Source organism: Stegodyphus dumicola, chromosome 7 (genome assembly GCF_044657685.1).
Source record: "Stegodyphus dumicola isolate Sdum_Otavi_A_Nest chromosome 7, ASM4465768v1".
Taxonomy (NCBI): Eukaryota; Metazoa; Arthropoda; class Arachnida; order Araneae; family Eresidae; genus Stegodyphus; species Stegodyphus dumicola.
Genome location: NC_140774.1, coordinates 109,094,113 through 109,114,864, shown reverse-complemented (window position 1 = coordinate 109,114,864; position 20,752 = coordinate 109,094,113). Strand labels below are relative to the sequence as shown.

Below are 20,752 nucleotides of genomic sequence, written 5' to 3'. Positions count from 1 at the left end.
TAGGAAACAAATTTTATTATATACAGATGAAAGCCACACTCAAATACTACTTTTCTACATAGTCACCATACAAATTAAGGCATTTATCGTAGCGATGTACGAGCTTGGAAATTCCTTCGTCGAAAAATTCGGCCGCCTGCGCCTTCAACCACTTCGTTACCTCTTCTTGCAGCTGTGCGTCGTCATCAAAACGCTGTATAGCCAGCCACTTCTTCATTGCTGGGAATAGGTGGAAGTCGCTCGGTGCCAGGTCGGGACTGTACGGCGGATGAGGAAACAACTCCCACTTAAAAGATTCAAGAACTTTACGAGTGACATTTGCCGTGTGGGGCCGGGCGTTGTCGTGAATCAACAAGATCTTAGAGCTCAACATTCCTCTGCGCTTGTTTTGAATTGCTCTTCTGAGTTTTTGGAGAGTTTGGCAATACCTTTGAGAGTTTATTGTAGTGCCTCTTTCCAGGAAGTCCACCAAAATTACACCTTTTCTGTCCCAAAAAACAGTTGCCATCATCTTCCTTGCCGACATTGTTTGCATGCATTTCTTGGGTTTTTGGGGAGAACTTGTGTGCCCCCACTGCATTGATTGCAATTTCGTTTCACAGTTCACATGTTTCACCCATGTTTCGTCACCAGTAACGATGCGATCGAGTAAAGAGTCACCATCCTTATGGTAAGCGTCCAAAAAGTTCAACGCTGCAGCCATTCGCTGATTTTTGTGGTCCTCTGTCAAGATTTTTGGAATCCATCTTGCATAAAACTTGTGGTAACCAAGCTTTTCGCTGATGATTTCGTGCAACAAACTTCGCGAAATTTGTGGAAAACTCAAAGAAAGTTCCGTTATTGTGAAATTTCGATTTTCACGGACTTTAGCATCGACTTTTTCGAGAAGTTCGGCGGTCACTATGCTGGGTCTCCCACTTCGATCTTCGTCGTGAACATTGGTTCGGCCATTTTGAAATCTTATGACCCACTGACGCACTCCACCTTCAGTGATAATGTTGTCCCCATACACTTCACGAAGCTGCCGATAGATTTCTATCGGTTTACAGTTTTTTGCAGTCAGAAACCTTATTACTGAGCGCACCTCGCGGGATTTTCAATTAACTCAGACATTTCAAACCGTCACAGTATCTGAACGGAGCACAGCACGAACCTCTCACTAGCACGGCTAGATGCAGACTGAGCTGTGCAACGCTCTGACCCCAAGATGGCCGCGCTAGCCCCGCCCCTAGCGGACACAGACGGAAACGTAATCTACTTCCTGGATGGCCCTCGTATAAGCTTCTCTTTTGCAATAAGTCTTTAATATAGTAGCTTGCTATAAATTAGCATTTATTACCTAATTTTATTCATTAGCATTTGAGTTATATGCAATGGATACCTTATTTTAAGTTTTAATATGTGTAAATGTAAGTGTAATGTATCTTTTCTGATATGCTAATTTAAAATCATATATTCTAATAGATCTCAAAAGCCCCAGCATGGTTTCATGGTTATGAATAGGTTAAGTACAACAAATTTAGTAGAACCTATTACAGAAAATTTAGATTTTCAAGACCAGACTCCTTTTCTTTTATATCGCAATGGAAAAGGTGAGTAGAATGCTTAAGTTATAGTTTATAAATTTTACACTTGAAATTGTACAAGAATTAAATCAATATATTCATGAACTCTTGCATGTGAAAAAGTGAGAAACTTTCTATCATTAAGTAAAAATTTCCAGATTTTGATAGTTTTCTTTAAACTTTTTTCTTCTGTAAGCTTCAATACATAATTTTTTTTATTGTTAAGCAGAGAGAATATAACCAAATATGGTATTCAACAGCATAATTCAGTTTCTTTCTTACATTAATTCTTTCATGTGTATAAATCATACTTTTATAACATGCTTAAAAGAATGTCATATTGGTTATACTGTCTTAAAATGGTTTGAAAGCAGACTTAAAAAAGAAATTAGTTTATTCAAGCTTTTATTTATTTTTGCATTATTTTTCTGGAGCCTTTTTCTGTGCAATATTCTTTCCTTTGTAGCAAAATACTTATTAGTAAACAGAACCTGTGATTTTGTTGGAGGTGGAGAAGCCATTAGGGAGTTAGTTAACATAAAAAGATGTTTTCTCATTATCACATTTAGTTTAAACCATGTTTTAACATTTGATATAATTGGTCCCGTTTTTGGCATTTTTTTCATATGTAGCCAATCCACATATGTACTTGAAGCCCATGTGAATTTACACATGTATATTTAACATGTTGACTGCCACAGCACTTTTCAGATTCCGGTCCGAGAAGCCAAATTGATTTAATCATATTATATTATTAAAAAAATACTAATTATGATCCATAACAATCATTAAAAAGTTTACTTTTTTTTTTTTTTTTTTGGTAGAAAAAAAGGTCTAACGAATTATATTGTAGTCAGCTTTTGTTAGACAAACCTCTTCGCAGAAGCCCACTACGAGTTGATTCATGCAGACATTCTTCACTTGTTGCCTCAGTACAGCTAAAACAAGCGCTAAGCGAGTAAGTAACTCGTAACGGCGCAAAAGTAGCAAGTCAGGAAACTATGAGATAACTTGTATTGGGCGTCCTGAAGAAGAACACTAATACAAATTATCTTGTGTTGGGCAGTCAACGTGTTAATAGTACATATCTAGAACCTGTAAAAATGTACATATAGGCCTTACAAATTTTTATTTTTCTCATAAAGTTTCTCGTTTTTACTAACACTTCTTTTTATTATTATTTGTGAATATGACAGTACGTATGATCTGTAAAGATAGCCAAACAACTGATTTCCATCAGTCTGCAAAGTCGCAATTGAATAGGCAACTTCCCATTGTGGTATGGATAATCAAAAAAATACCATTTAGTTATTTAACGGATTAAAATAATTTATGTGTGTGCTACAGTCATCATTGGCAAATTTCTTCCGAGTAGTAAATGCTATCAAAAGTTGAAAATTTTTTTATATTTAAATTGAGCGTTCTATTTTTATGTATAAAAGTTTGTTACTCTATACATGCATTGATTTTGCCACAAATTTTATAATCGGGCAACATAATCAGACCATTAATTCAAAAAAATGCTGAAGATCTAAAAGATAAAGCAGGTCTAAAGGCAGAAATTGAGCACAGCATACACAGTAGATTAATTATTGTGTTCTCTTTCATCATTACAGTATTCAGTATTATGTTTTGATGGATGTTTGTTAGAGACTTTTTGAGTATGGCTAGGATGTTTGATTTATCTTCCATATTCATTTGACTATGCCTATCAAATTTTCACTTATTTATTCAAAATTCTAGTCATTTAAAATTTGCATATAGTAGTTATTATTCAAAATTCTCTTAATGGCATAGAGTTCATTTCTTTAAAAGCTATCAAACAACACATAAAGGTACCGTTAAAATTGTTCTTTATTAGAACAAAGTTATTAACATACTTTTAGAACTTTGTCTTTTTCACCACTGAAAGAAGGCTCGATAATCAAGCAAGGAAGAATTGGAAAAGCCTGTTGGGTGTGGGGGGGGGGGAGGACTGGTGGTGTCGAGTCATAGAGAGGACACTTGTAATCCACTGGGTAAGCATGGAGCTAGTGAGTTTTTAGTATAATATGGTGACAAATTTTATCTGCATATTACCTTGCCTCGTTACATACTTGATTTAAAAAAAAAAAAAAAGTCATCTCATTTTGCATTAGCAATATGCTTTCTACATATTTCTTTCATTTACTAAATATTTAATGGCTAAAATTCTAGCCAACTTATTAAAACTATATTTAAAAAACTGTCAAAAACTTTTTTTTTTTTTGGTTAATTTAACTTTTTGGCCTATCCCCTCCCTTCTTGGGAAAATAAGAAGGATTTACCTTTATTTCGAGCAGCAATGGCGAAGGTTATGACGTTGCCATACTGGAAAAATCCAACCTTTTCTGTGATTCATATTAGCACCTAATCTCGCATACAGCTTAACTTTATTATACATAATAATTCACATCTGTGCTTAATAGACCACAATTATTTTCAGATGATCAGCACCTGGTGCTGAGATTTTGTATTTGATTCATTTTTGTGAAAATTGTAAATCTGTCACATTTTAAAACTGAAGCTGTAAGCCTAGTGTAAGAAATTTACTGCTAAGCCTAATGTACAGAAAATTCGCATATCATGGTATTGAAGTGTTAATTTATTTTTTGTATAATTAAAGGCCTAATTACAGTAAGGCCTTTATTTTTTATTAAAGGCTTTATTTTTTGTAGTGCCCATGGTGAGAAACAAATTTGGCATATTCCCGCCTTTATGAGGAATGAATGGTAATGAGTAGTACGTCTGCACAAAGTTAATGTTCCTTCAGCTGGTGAAAATTTTCTGTTTTAAAATATAATACTGTAATTTCCGGAAGAAAGGCCGCGCTCTAGAAAAAAATTAAAATTACACAGAAACGCTGCATCAACATAAACGCCGCAATAGATTAAATTGCGCGTGACATCATCGTGGGCCATATAGAGGCAAAATTTCAACCTAAGTCCTGATATGACATATCAGTTAAGAAAAATGCATGAAATGAAACCATAACTCAAAAATAATTAAAGGTAAGAAATGTTGAAAATATATTTACGTTCATGTTTATACTCATATTTACCCGCAAAAGAAGTCCATATTTGTAATACTCAGATTATATTATAAAAAATATTGCAACAACGAACTATTAAATTTGGATGACAAAAAGAAATTTTAAATTTTACTTACAAAAGGAATTACAGCAAACTATGCATCATATGAAGCCATCAAAATCTGATTCTTCACTATCTGAATTAAAAAGATTTAGTAAATCCTGATCTAAGTCCAAGTCTTCCAGATCGTCACATTCATCCTCTTGGTTTACAGTCTCTTTATCTAAGGATATAATTTCAGCTTCTTTGAACCCTGCTATTATTGATGATGTTTTTACCAATTTCCACGCACTTCCTACCCACTTTGCAACTTTTTCATAAGATGCTCTATGCATTTTACCGCTTTTGGTATACGTATGCAATCCTTCACTCATCCAACGCTCCCGCCACTTTCGGACTTCAGCTTTGAAGGTATTATTACCTGACAAATCTAATGTTTGTAAGATTTTTGTCAAACCACCAGGAATGATTGCTACAGTCGTAGACAATTTTTGACATCTGGTTTTCACAGACTCGAGTAAATGAGCACGAATGGAATCCATTATCAATAAAGCCTTCTGGTTGGAAGAAAGATCCCTTACGACACTGCCAAATGTTTTGTAGCCACTCATTCATAATTGTTTCGCACATCCAGCCGTTCTCGTTTGCACAAATAATTACGTCATTAGGAAAATCTTCCTTTGGAATAGTCTTTCGTTTAAAAATGATTATCGGCTTTAGCTTGTCACCGTTTGTGGCACAAGGCTAACACACATGTAAATGACATTCTTTCATGCCCCGTCACATACAGTTTTTGCACCAGTTTCATCAACAGTTTGCAGGAGAGTCGAAAGCTAACGGCGTTTCATCCATATTTATTATCTGTGACCGAAGTTTTTTTTGTCAATAATATCTGTCACATATTTTAGAAAATATGCCTTTTTATCCTGCCAGTCCATTCGTAATTGTTGCCCGACTGTTGTTCTAGTGCGCACAGAAATATTTTTTTCTTTTCATAAATCTGCTACACCAGCAAGGCCCTCCTTTGAAATCATTTATGTTCATTTGTTTTGCTATAAATTTTGCTTGTAAGGGAATTTTTACAGTTGAAATTGCCATTCCCTTTCCTCGTTGCTCCTTTATCCAGTTTGCAAGGTCATCCTCTGGATTCGTCCAACTTACAGTACCACTCCTTTTGGCTTGTTTCTGTTGTGGAATATTTTTAAGAAGTTCTTTTTCAGTACTCCAATGTCGAATACATCTCCAAACTCTCGAGCTGCTGCTCTATTTCCAATTTGTTCAGCACTTGAAACTACATTAAGCTTAAAACCAGCAGTATAGCTTCTGTGCCGTTTAGGTGCCATTTTCAAAAATTTTCCGCTCCCTTCTTACTTAAAAGCTATCCAACAAGCACTTGTACCCAAACTGATGAGATCTGTATCTGGCAGAATGCCAAGAAAAAACCATTCGTGCTGAAGGGGAAATACATCAGAGTTCGTTATTGCGAGACAGGTGGAGTTGTGTCCGCCTTTGAAAAAAAATTGCAGAAAAGGCAGGGGTGGGGAGAGGATGGGTCCTCGAAGATTCATCGAATGGCAGAGGAGAGAGACTATTCAAACTGATGAGAATGTTGATTTGAAAGGGGAAAGAATGTTATTGTTCTGAGATCCCGTTTAGGGTGAATAAGGCATGTAGGTCCGTTCAAGGGAAAGAATGTAAACAAAATAACGTTCGCAAAAAGCAAGTGAGTGGTCTTTTGTGTGGAACAGCACCAGTCTATGTACAATGACAAGGCCATCCAAACTATGTACAATGACCATCATAGGAAATATTTTATTTTTAGTGCACATAAACACCACATGGGTAGAAATGCTGTACCCGCTGTAAATTTAAGTTTTAAACATGTAAACGCTGTGGTGTTTCTTCCCAAAATTACGGAAGTTTAATGGTCACTATGTGCACATATATGCATTGTTAACATTTCTTCAGCTAGTGAAAATTTGCTGTGCTTTTTGGGTATCTGCATCTGCACCAAAAATCCATGAAAAAGTATTGATGAGGTAATTCACCATGTAGCTAAAAATATTTATGTGGTAGTTCACAATGTTGCCCAAAAGTATTTGTGTTAATTGATGTGCATGTGCATTTGCACTTTTGAAATTCAGTGTTTCTCTTTAGTCCAAAGAAGTAATTTGCCCAGAAGAGCTATATAGTCAAAAGTCTTTAATCCGGACTCGTCGGGACTTCGGCAATTCCGAATTATCGATTTTTCCGGATTATAGATCATCAGTTTAAATCTGGTAAGATGGCATGCAAAAATTATAAAATTAAAAATATGAAACCGTAATTTATAAAATAATGAGCAATTATGATCTAAAGGGTATCAAAATTTACAAAAAAAGAAGCTTAATATTTATTTGTTTACTTTATTAAACATTTTTTTCAACGCGCGCATGCGTAAAGCATACCTTACGCATAGCCGAAATTAGAAAATTGCAACCAGAAAACTATTTGATTTGTATTCATGATACTTATAATGACGAGGAATTTGATTTAAATCATAACAAAGACGGAGTACATCGAGATTAAATACTACATTTAGTAAGGAATTATCAGCCGAATAAAATAAAAACATCTGCCCTGAAGATAAGGATAGTGCTGACAGATCAACTTCCAGTTCATTGCGCACCGCGACGTCCCCCCCCCCACGCAGAGCAGCGTGAAATTGGTAAACAGATTTCGGAACGGTTAGATAAACAAAGGATATACCTTTATCCATTTTTTGTTTGATGGACATCGAAACATACTTTCGTTTTCTAGATCCTTTGGGAGCTCCAGCATCGGAAATTCTATTTGACATAATCGAAAGTTCAAGCTTACTTTTATAAAATTGCTCACAGTCTGCAAAAAATAATAAGCCAGACCTAATTCGAAGATTAAGGAACAACGCAATCATCAACATTAACTGAAATAGATAATTAGATAATTTTAGCTTATACTGTCCGTTATACATTAAACGCGCACGCGAAAACGTATTCTGCGCTTGCACAGACGCATATGCACAGTCGTAAATGTCTTGCGCGCACGCCTAAAACGCTTATGAGCATGCGTCAACGCGCCGCATGCGCAGAAAGATTTTAGCTTTGAGGTCTGGATTATAGATCATTCCAGATTATGGGTGTCCGAATTAACGACTTTTGACTGTATTAATTTCGTTTTGGAACGTTTTGCGTCGTTTCACAAGTAATTAAGAATTTGCATGAATGTATGTATATTTCTCACACTGTGAAAAAAACGCTACCTAGAGACATCAAATTTTGAGTAATGTAGTTCTCAATTCGAATATGGGTATCTGGAAGCCCAAATTTGGAATTTGTTTTATTATCTATTTCATGTTTTGTCAAACATTAAAGAATTTTTTATCAACAAACTTACCAATTTCAAAGCAAGCAATGGCAACACTGTATGCGAAAAAAAAACATTTTTATCTCCAGTTTGCGGGACTGTGTATCGGAAATTCTAAAGATTTGCTCTTTTAAATATTTTGTGATGTTGCTGATGAATTTAATTTTGTGGTTTAAGTGCGAAGATGTTGTGTTTGAACATGATATTTAATATCATGCTCAAACACAACATATTAACATAAGGTAACACACAAAACATTAAAAAATGTCCCTTTGGGCGTAATATGAGGGTTGGAACTTTAATAGTGGCAACTATTTATTTACAAGGAATACAAAAGTGATTCATGTCACCATGTTTTACAGTCCTTTAACATAGCCACCAGCATTGTGTACAACCCGTTTCCAACGATGTGGAAGTCGCAGAATACCTGTAGCAGTGCCTGTTTTGTTGATAGTTTGAATGGACCGGTCTACTGCCGCAAGAATCTCAGCAACAGTTTGGAAGCGAGTGCCACGAAGTGGTTCCTTCATCTTAGGAATTAAGTCATAGTCCCAAGGGCTTAGATCTGGGGAGTATGGTGGATGGTAAAGCACTTCCCAGCCCCATCGCTTGAACAAATCATTCACAGCTTGCGCTGCATGTGGCATAGCATTGTCATGCAAAATGAGAGGAGCGTTCTGCAGAAAGTGTCGCTGTTTTTTTCTCAAAGCTGGTCAGAGATTGTGCTCCAAAAATGATCAGTAATGGTCTGCTGTGGGGAAATGGTATGCGTTAGGATGACACCATCACAGTCGTACACGAGAATCACCATAACTTTCACATTCCTGGGGTTCTGACAAAATTTCGAACATCGTGGTGACCCGTGATGACGCCATTCGTTTGGCGTTTCAGTTCTGGCTGGTATGATCGGGCCCAAGTCTCATCCAGCATAATGATACGGCATAAAAAAGCATCTCCTTCGGGCTCATAGTGCTCCAGGTGGGTTCGGGCAGCATGGTATTGTATTCAGTCAATTGATGTGGAACCCATCGTGAAGCAGTTTTTCTCATGGACAGGCATTCCTTCAGAATGTGCAGCACAGTCGTAGGCACTAATCCTGTTTGTCCGGCCAGCTGACGAATCGTTTGGTGGTGATCACTGTCCATTAGTGCGGCAACAGCTTGCACGTCTGCATCTCTGACACTCGGACGACCTGGCCACAGCATGTCTGCCACGTTTTGGCGTCCTTCATTGAATGCTTTCACCCATCTTGCTACGGTTCTGTAAGGCAATGCAGATTCCCCGCAAGCCTCTTGAAGCCCTTGATGACACTGTCGTGCTGTACGACCTCTGGCACATTCAATTTTTATCCAACATCGTTGTTCTTGTTTTGAAAACATCCTGACAACACTTACTTTAGACCGCGAGCTAATACAAGGATTCGTTCTTCGCGTCACTTTGCATGCACGTGACGTAGGCAGGACGAGTCTTTTTGCTGAGAGGTAAGGTAGGTATGTAGTTGACGTGTGGTTATACGCGATATTCTTTGTGTAGCCTTTTTTCAGCTGTGTTGCCACTATTAAAGTTCCAACCCTCGTAAATTCTGAAAGTTTTCAGATTTTTGCTTTTTAGCCCAGAAGGGCTATTAATTTGATTTTGCTATTTTGCATCGAATACTTTAAATGTCTGTATCACTTTTCGAATTGTTGTCACCAAATATTATCACTCTATGTTATATTTAAAGAAATTAAATAAAAGAAGAATCTGCATAAATGTATGTATGTGTCTTGCATTATGACAAAACAACGGTAACTAGAGTAAAGTGACCACACGTCCCGATTTTGGCAAGACGCGCTTTTTGGAGGAGTGTCCCACCAATTTTTAAAAATGTCCCACGTTTTAGAAAACATCTGCATTTATTATTTTAAATGTACTGTAAAAATATATTACCTATTACAGTCAAAAGTCGTTAATTCGGACACCCATAATCCGGATTTACCGCTCGGCCACTAGTGGGATCGACTTAAAAAGGGCATAAATAGGAATATGTACTACAATTTTCTTTCACTGCATATATTAATATATTTATAATACATTTAGTTATTTATTGAAAACAGTTTTTGTATGCCTTAATTTTTTATGCTTTTTCGGACCGAACTACCAGTGTTCAGCGATTTTACCAGACGGTCACTGGTGGGATCGATTTAAAAGGGTATAAATAGGAATATGTATTGCAATTTCCTTTCAGTGCATATGTTAAAATATATATACAGTCAAAAGTCGTTAATTCGGACACCCATAATCCGGAATGATCTATAATCCGGACCTCAAAGCTACAAACTTTCTGCGCATGCGTCGCGTTCACGCATGCGCACAGGCGTTTACGAGAGCGCGTAAGACCCTTACGGCTGCGAATATGTTTGTGCGCATGCGCGTTTAAATTGTAACGGAGTTATACGCTAAGCTAAAGTTATCTAACTCAGTTAATGTTGCCGATTGCGTTGTTCCTTAATCTTCGAATTGGATCCGGCTTATTATTTTTTGCAGACTGTCAGAGCAATTTTATAAAAGTAAGCTTGAACGTTCGATTATGTCAAATAGAATTTCCGATATATATTTACTACAAAGCGAAAGTATGTTTTGAAATCCGAAATCTGTTTATCAATTTCACGCTGCTCTGCGGCAGAGGGGGGGGGGTGGCAGAAACGTCATTATTAGATTATGATAGATTAGAAAGATTATGTCAAATAGAATTTCCGATATATATTTACTAATATGTAATTTGTATCTACAAAGCGAAAGTATGTTTTGAGATCCGAAATCTGTTTATCAATTTCACGCGGCGGATTGGGAGTTGATCTGTCAACACTATCCTTATCTTCAGGGCAGATGTTTTTATTTTATTTGGTTTATAATTCCATACTGAGTGCCGCCTGAGATAACCACTGACCTAACTTTGTTGTAAAAGTCTTACAGTGTTAGTAGTCATCCTGGCAGAAGGGAAAATTTCCTCCGTGTAAGAATATACATATAAATATTACATGGGCATACAAGGCCTGTGAATAAGCATAGATATGTTGATTACAATCATTGTCTTGTACAAGTTACATATGACAGATACATAAAATCATGACAGCTATGTGTACATTTTTAGACATTATATGAATTCATATTTACAATACTTTTATTGAGATAATCAAAATTAAACTTGTAATTCATTTACACATTGACTGGATTTTCAATATCATTTAAACTGCTTTACAATATTATTTTTATCAAGTACATATAAACTGGATAGTAATATGCTTACATTACAATAGTTTTGCTCTTACAGTCCTGTTATTATTCTACGGGGTGAGCTATTTTCCTAGTGTTGATGTTCAGTTGTTGTAGTATTTTGAATTGCTATTAAAATTATGCTGCGAAGATACAATTCTCAAGAGAGGGGGAGAATTTCTTAGAATCTTGCTGAGCAAAGCCTGATTACCTCCTCTATTTTAGTTTTCGTCTGCTTGTTGCCGCGGGTATTCTCTGCCCATTGCGGCCAGTATTCACTGCTTGGCATTTTTAAATGCAGTTTATTGGTTTGTGGGCAGTTGAAGAGGAAGTGATCTGCATCACCTACCGCACCACATTCACACAAATCTGATGCTCGTATGCCGAATCTCTTAAGGTAATGTGGGAAGGGACCATGGCCAGTGTAGAATTGAGTTTGTGCTCCGCTGTATGTATTAACTGAGCACGTGACTTTTGGAAAGAACTTGTAGGTTCTCCTCCCTGTGCTTTCCCTTTCCCATCTTTTCTGCCATTCTTGAAAAAGGCTATTGAGCGTGGTTTTTTTTAAATATGACTGCGGAACACTTACTGCACTTTCCAGTCTACTGGAGTCATTGGCAGCCGATTTCGCAAGCAGGTCTGCCGCTTCATTGCCAGTAATACCCACATGAGCTGGAACCCAGATCAGGATAGGTCTGTCATCTGGTGGGATACTTAGAAGAATTTTCTGAATATCTTGCACCAAAGGACTCCTTGTCTTGTGCCCTCGGATGGACTCCAAACTTGAGGCAGAGTCGCTATATATGCTCACCTTTAATCCTAATTGATATTTTGCCAAATTGATGGCTGCTTTTAATGCAAGAAGCTCTGCCTGAAAGACGGTATTTTTGTCTGCCAGTCGTCTTTCCCAAGTTTTAACCATTTCTCCTTCTTGGAGTACACAGTAGGCGCAGCCTGTGCCTTTTTCCGTCTTTGAGCCATCTGTATAAATGGCAAATGCCTTCTCACTTGGCGGCGTGTATTGCATGTATATTGTGTGCAATAAATCAGTATCTGCAGGGTGTCCAAGCATGATCGGCTTGCGCTTCTCATAGTCTGTATGGTAGAATGTCTTTTGCCACAGAGAGACGTTAAGTGTAGTATTTCATTCTGTCTTTGATATGATTTAAATCAAGTTCCTCGTCATTATAATTCGCTTCCGATAGTGAAGAAAGTGACCCAGAGGTTATTGAAAACGAAAACATTTCGATTGACAAATTAGTCGGTATTCTCAACACAGCAATTATAGGACTTGAACAGCGGAACTTTGTAACTAAACAAGAAATTATGTCTGTTTAATAGAATTAAAGAGAAAGTATTATCACATGAAACGAAGCAACTTACATTGAAGGAAATGTTTAATAAAGTAAACAAATAAATATTAAGCTTTTTTTTTTTTTTTTTTTTTGTAAATTTTGATACCCTTTAGATCATAATTGTTCTTTATTTCATAAATTACGGTTTCATATTTTTAATTTTGTAATTTCTGCATGCCATCTTACCAGATTTAAACTGATGATCTATAATCGGGAATCGCCGAAGTCCCGACGAGTCCGGATTAACGACTTTTGACTGTATTTATTAATTATTATAGTAAGTATAAAGAAATAAAAGTACATAAATAAAATAAATGCATAAAATGCATGCAGAGTAAACTAAATTAGGCGATTGTACGACAAAGAATCTGCATGTGTAAGGACAAAAAACGAAGCAATTATTTGTAATGTTTGTTTTTCAACATATTCGTTTTCACAATTGCAGAATGAATTAGATTAAATGTACATTTATATCCATATATTATGATGCTTCCAACCACAAAGATTTAAAATTGCTTCCCACAATAGTTAGACAGACTTTTTGATCCAGAAACAAGAATTAAAATTAGATTTTGTTTTTTTGCTGGGTGAAACTTCATGAATAATTTTTGATTCAATAAGTGCTATTTTAAAAAAGAATAATTTGAACAATAATATTATTGCCTATTGTGAGGATAATACTAATGCAAATTTTGGTAGAAAAGCTAGAAGAAGCATCAATAACATTTGAACCAAAAAATTATTGGAATAGGTTGTGCAGTGCGCATTCTACACAGTACTGTTCAAACAGCATCTGACTTACTTCCAGTGGATCTTGAAAATATTATTGCAAAAATTTATTCATATTTTATATATATATATATATATATACCATGCATGTTGGATTTTTGTGAAAGTGCAGAAATCAAATATTAAAAAATCTGATGTATACACCACGTGACTTCCTTGTACGGAATATTAAATTATGCGCATTTTTTCTTGCATTTCATTTAAACTTATTGGATTTAATTAAATCTACTTTGCCGACAGCGCATAAACTACAATAGAATAAATGCATTCTTTAAAATTCACTCTATTTGTTTACCATAGTGACACTGTGGTGCTAGGTTCACTTAACAGTATTATATTTCATTCATATTATAACTCAGAATGCACAAAATTTATATCATTTAAAGAATTATCTGATCGTTGCCACATGTTCTATTCAAATACTATAATAAAGCTAGACCAATGTATAAAAGAAATTAAGCAAACAAAACAAAAAAGAAACAGTTTTTCACAGACGATTGAGTATTTCTCATTCAATGAATTCAGTTCTCACATCGCGACAAGGCAAAAATACATAAAAACTCAAAATATCTGTACTAAAAATTACGAAGTAAATCTTAAACACTTATTTTCTCGAAAAAATTCCAGAAAGGATTAAGCATGATTTAATTCGCAATAATAAATGTAGGCTTTCTCTTTGTTGTTGCGAAGCATCTTTTTCTCTAGATTGGCAACAAATCCACTATTTTGCTGTTTCAAATGTAAACAAGCAATGGCCGCCATCAAAAAAATTATTAGGCTTAGCGGCACATAAACAACTTTACAATTGTTGATAATTCTAAAAATATTGCGTACAGATTTACTAAAGTCATAAAAATCTTAACCAGAAGATAAGAACAATATAATTCAATCATTTTTAAAGCAAAAAATGTACAATTAACAAGCATATAAGAGTAAAGAAACTGAGATCACTGAGCTGGGTAACAGAGTGGATATATATATAAATATATGTTTGGTGCGGCCGATTACAACCAAAATATGAGGTGCACATCTACATGTTAAAACAGTCCTATATACAAAATTTCAACGTTCTGAGGCTACTCGTTTTTTAGTTATGCAAGATATGTTCGTACAAACGCCACGAAAAATTCTCTTCAAAATTCATTTTAAAGCAGTTTTATAGTTTTTTGGAGGAAACGAGTCTTTTATTCTGTCCTTATGTACAGATATCGTGCAAAAATAAATATCATGCAATTAACATCATTAAATTGCATTCGATAGCGGTCAAAATGGATATTTTCGTTGAAATATGCTGCCTGAAACTTTTCGCGATTACAATACTTCCTTTTCACTTCGTACAAGGAAGTAAAAAGGAGATTTATGGAAATATAAAGGAAAATCTTTTTAATATATTAGTAACCATTTTCCGAAAAATAATATTTGTGAAAATGATCTTTTTTTATGAGATGTCATTTAATAATATTCCTTATGAAAATATTTTTTAAATTGTAGAACACGTGCTCTCCCTTCCAGGAACAAATGCAGCATCAGAACGTGTTTTTTCTGGTATCAATAAAATAAGGACAATTGAAGAAACGCAGTTGAACATTAATACTTTAAAAATCTGTATTAAGGGTAAATGAAATTTGACCAATTCATGTGAGAAATTTTACGACATTTTATTAAATGATTTGAATCTATTGCAAAGTATTCACTTGGATAAAAAAATATGACCATGAAAGAAAATCAAAATTTTTCAAGTAAAATTTTAAATTAATTAAAAAAACATTATATTCAATTTATAGTTTTTTACCAATAGCTAGAAATAAATATATTTTTGTATATTTACAGACAAGTTTTGGTCTGCTTTTATAACTAAATTACAATTTTCATTTCATTCCATTTGTCCCGCTTTGTCTCAATGAAAATGTAGTCACTTTTTTTAGCCATGAAATTTTGAATAATGTAGTCCTACCCCGAATATGGGCATCTGGAAACCGGAATCTGGAATTTGTTTTATTATTGATTTCATATTTTGTAACACTTTAATGAATTTTCGATTAACAAACTCAAAGATTTCAAAGTGCACAACGGCAATACTGTATGGGAAAAAGAAAACATTTTTATCTCCAGCGTGAAAGTTTGTGTCTCGGAAATTATTATGATATGCTAATTTTAAAATTATTTTGTGATATTGCAGTTTGAATTTAATTTTATGGTTTAAGCGCAAAGAACGTGATATTTAACAAATAAAGGTAACTCACAGAAGGTAAAAAATAAATAAATAAAATAAAAAATAAAAACCCCTTTGGGCATAATGTCAAATCTGAAGTCTTTCAGATTTTTTTGTAGCATTTCTTTTTACATTGAATACATTTGTTTCTGCCATTGAATTATAGTGGAATTATGGAGTGTGCTTTCTTTTATTTTTATCATAGTGGAAAGTTTCCTTGGAGTCTACATTCAAAGTTTCAACTGCTTTTGGACGATCGGGGCTCATGCACTGTGCTGTTATCATGCAATTCTCAGATTTTTTTTTTTTCACTTGGTGAAAATCAACTGATATATATATATATAAGGAGAACATTCTTCCATGTGAGAATAAGATAGTAAAAAAGTAAGCGACACTGAATGTATCATTGAAATAGAAGTAAAGGTACCCAAAGATTTCTCTCCTAAGTCAGCAACAGATCTGCAACTTTTTGATGTTGGACAATCAGATAGTATCAAATTTTCAGTTTATAAAAATTTTCCTTTTGAATTAATTGTAACAGTTTTTTTATTATTATTTAATATGTTTCTGTTTTTAGTTTGATAGAAAAAAATGGTATAGCCAAAAAGTAGAACACTTAGGGGAATCAGTAAAACTGGTGAGCCATGATAACGTGATTGTTGCATTATTAGCAGTAATGACTAATCGATGCTAGTTGTGATTAAAGTACTAAAATTCCATTGAAAGTATTTTTATGTGCTTACCATTTTGTAGAGTATATTCTTTTATTTGTATAACTTTTTTTAAAATGGATAAACTGATCTAGTGTATAACCAGTCAATTGTTTAGGAAGATTTAAACATTTTTGCTAAAATGCATAGGGAAATAATTCATTTTTTATTCCATTTGGTGTTTTCTCTATTAGCACTGAACTCTACAGTTCATTTTATTTTTTAAAATGTTTGTAAAATGCTTTACAGTATCAGAGATTAAATTATAACAAACTATGAAATTTTCAGGTCACATATATGGTATATGGTTTTATGAAGAGAAAAATTGTTTAAAAATTTTCAAACTTTTAATGAGGTAAGTATTGCAGCACCATGTTTAAATAAATCTTATGTTTGATTTGTAATCATTTGCATATACAAATAATGTTTCTTAAATAGGATTTCTTGTATTAGTATAAATCTGTTTCTTTATTTTTCTAATAATGAATTTGTTTTTGCCATTTTGCTTAATTTGCAGCTTATCTAAATTAGCATTTACTAAACCAGACAAGTCAAATAGTATTAGACAACGTTCATATTCTGAAAGTAATCGAAAGCAGCTGAAACAAGATAATGCTCAAGCGGATATCATATCTCTTCTGACACGTGCCCAAGATGAATATGATAAGGTTGGTTAATTACATTGGAAGAAGAAAAGTATTTATAAATTTTTATCCATAACATTGTTTTCCAAAGTTTATTTTTTTCTGCTAAGGAGTGTTTTTGTAACTAAAATTGTCAAGGAAAATGTTAATGCTTTTTGCAGAGATTATTTATTTGCTTCAAAATTGAACAATTTTTTTTAGAAATTTTAAATGATCAAGTTCAAAAAAGATTTGTTCTGTGACAAACAAGATTACATTAGAGAAATGTGGATTGAATGGTGCCATTGAGAGATTCATGGAAGCTCTAGAGACAAATTTAGTGAAATCTATATTTTTCACAAATCATTGCAGTTTTATGGTTTTTGCCAATTTTAATGACTCTTGATAATATTTTCCATGTGTTTTACAGAAATATCTTATTTTGTCCTAGTTGTGATTTTTATCTTAAGTTTGCTACAATTTGTGGTACAATGTTGACACATTTTGTCTGTGCAATCTTTTTTCTCGAATTTTTTAATTTTTATTTGTGCATGAATTATGACTGTTTTGAGTTTTTACTGTCTTTTGCTCAGTCATTATTTTTGTCACCTTTATCTGAAAATGCCATTTACATTTGCTTGTAGAGAATGCTTTGTTACTGTTATCAAAAGATTATGTCATGAGTAGGCTGCATTCGAAATCTATATATATTTTGCCTATGGACCTTTTTCTGGAGCCTCTTTGTTTGGAAAATGATTCCTCCCCACTCGAGCAAATAAGAAATCGGCTTCTTCTGTAGCATGGCTATAGTGTTGCCACATATCATGCAATGTTTTTGGATCACCACAATGGAGATACATAATATTAAATATATTTATGTATTGTATATAGTATGGTTCTTTATATTTACCTCTGTGATTTACTTCTAAATAGTAATGTGAATTGTAATGATAATACAAATTTTTCAAAGAGATAAAATATATTAATCACGTAAGAACTTAAGAAAGCAACAAAGTTTAGATTTTTTTAGAAGAAAGAGAACATTTTTAGATGTGTTAATATCTCTTATATTACAGTACTTTATTTGTAGTTAAAAGACCAATTGTGATAATGTAAACTTGCAAATGCTTATTTCTTGTCTCATTTTTCAATCTATGTGACTTTTTTTTATCATTTGTTAATAGAAATCATCTGCTGCAAAGAACTCTCTCTGGAGGAATTCAAAAAATTCTCAGCATGCTGCAAATGGTGATATTGTTAAACCAACACCAGTTCGAGTGAATGGTGCAGTGGCATCAAACAGTGACATAACTCCATTGACTGTAGGAATGCTTTTTGAACAAGCAGGTGATAAAGAGAAGAAGCCAGATGAGAACACTAGAGATTTTGAATCTCGTGTCAAATCATTCTCTACAAGCAGCTTTAAAGAACCCTCAGGTGACTCTAAGTTGTGTTCTGAAGCAATACTTCAGAGCTTAATGTCAAATTCAGCGCACACATTGCAACACATTGAAGGCAGGCAAAATAATGGTGATTTTTATGTAGAAATAAAAAAAGGCTCTTCTGAACCAAGAGCTCTTTCTGCTGGTGAACGAATGCTTTCAGTAGAAACTTTGGAAAAAGATTTAAAAGAAAAATTAAACTTATTGCCTAAAACTAATTGTGATGTGAAAACTGACTCTAAGGCTGGTGTTACTACAGAACTGAAAGAACCTGCCAAAAGTGAGCCCATTGATATTCCGATTCTCACACCAGCCATGTTAGAATTATCATCATTTTCATCTGTTCCTACTACAAAAATTGGATCACTCGTAGAGACTATTGAAAATGCTTCTGAAAGTTGCAATGCTTTTTTCCCAGTGGTAATGTAATTTTAAAAACTTCATAGAAAAGATATATATTTTGAGTAAAGTGGCATTATTCTTTATTATAACTATTTCCTTATCACTGTTATTATTTTATTTTGAATATATAAAATTTTTTGGCCATTAGTAAATTATTGTGTGAGTATTAAGTTATCAAATTGCAGGGGCATAGCTAGAATGGGAGGCAAAGGGGGGACATCTGTCTCTGGGTGCGCCATCCAGATGGTGCCAAATTGATGTTCCCCACTGCATTTTGGCAAACAGGGGAAAACATGAAATTTTCAGTTGTCCCCTGCATTGAGAACTCTAGCTATACCCTCTGTGAAGGTAGTTTGTATGATACTTTTTTTCATCATTCTATTATTATGCTAATTTTATTAGGTATGTTTTATCATGTCTTTTTTAAACTGATTCACGCTCATTTCTTTTAGATTTGCTTTATGAAAAAGAGTTTAAAATAGGGTGTAACTTTTGAGCTTTATGTTTTATGCCATTTTTGTTTTCTTAATCAAATTTGTCTTTCAGTTCATACAGTGCCTAGAATTCTAGTTAAGTCTTCTCAGAAACAGTGAAAATATAAAATTCTTTACAAAGCTAGATTATTTGATTACTGTATAGAGTTTGGTTTTATATGGCAGCATAAACAAGTATCAGACTCGTAACATACTTCAAGCAAATTATTGCTTGATCTGTAATAACAGCAAAATCTTGCAACAGATTTAAAAAACCTTTTTACTAAATCGGAACTTAAATATGAAATGCACATCTCATGCTTACAAATCAACCACCGCTTGTGGTAATGAAACCACTGCTTGTGAAATGAGAATTAAGTAATTTAATTCTCTTTATACTGTATTCCAAACCAATTTTATAAATCCTAATTTTCATACAATATAGAATCTGCAAGTCTGTCAAACTGGTCGATACTCATCCTGAAGTAATTAAAAAACAAGTAATATACAAGAAAAAAAAAATTCCTACTTAGGTCCACAAAGAAAAATTTAAAAAATACAAGTAAATAAGTAAATAAAAAAATAAATAAAAATACAAACAGAATTTTTTTAAATGAAAAATTTTAATATGTGAAAAAGCTGTATTAACATCGTCATTCACTACAAGTTTAAAAAATTGTATTTGAACTTTGAATTGGATCAATTGAGTGGATGAATAAAAAGCATTTTATGTACTGAAACTTTGAACAAGATATAGGGAGAGTGTGAGCTAATAGCAGGAATTTAATAATTCTGGATTATTCATTTCACAAACGAGGCAGTAAAAAAAAAATCTCTTTGAACAGGTCGCTCTAAATAAATCTTTCGGACCCATTCTTGCCGTTTTTTGCGGTTTTGTTGCCTCTGCTTAATGAGTGCACTTAATAGTAAAGTTTCAGCTATAAAAAAAAAAATCATCTGATTCGGACAACTTGCTGTAAACATACTGAAGCGCAGCGAAGTAATAAGATACAGCTCTGTTGACGCTATATTACAGTGTCACGTGATTTTTGCCCCAAATAATTCTATTGGTTAAACGCGCTCTTCGCAAGCGTACTCGTTTGGATGCTTTTACGCTGGTAACATAAAAGCATGTTCGTCAGCTACGTTTCGAGGATACTTGTGTGGACGGGCCTTTAGATACACTTTAGACCTCAATGAACACCTTAAATTCAAATTTATTCCTGATGTGATAAGCTTAAAATTTACTATACTTTTGTGATGACTGGAAAGCCTAACTTTAACTACATGCATTCACAATGTTAACTGTTTCTTAAACGTATTTTACTATAACATACTCGCTTGTTCTAAATTCTCTCATGTGGATAATGTAACATTAGTCTCTACATTAATAATTCTACATTAGTAATTTTACCTTTTACAAACTAGTTAA

The 20,752-nt window shown here is 34.0% G+C and overlaps 1 protein-coding gene across 1 annotated transcript in view; it reads left to right on the top strand.

Annotated features, from left to right (window-relative positions):
• Positions 1–20,752, top strand: part of LOC146996309 (uncharacterized) — a 58,313-nt gene that overhangs the window by 14,675 nt on the left and 22,886 nt on the right. Inside the window, exons 3-6 of the mRNA XM_085820708.1 lie at positions 1,465–1,592; positions 16,669–16,735; positions 16,898–17,048; positions 18,188–18,865. Coding sequence (XP_085676834.1) covers positions 1,465–1,592; positions 16,669–16,735; positions 16,898–17,048; positions 18,188–18,865 — 1,024 coding nt within the window. The remainder of the gene's footprint in view (positions 1–1,464; positions 1,593–16,668; positions 16,736–16,897; positions 17,049–18,187; positions 18,866–20,752) is intronic.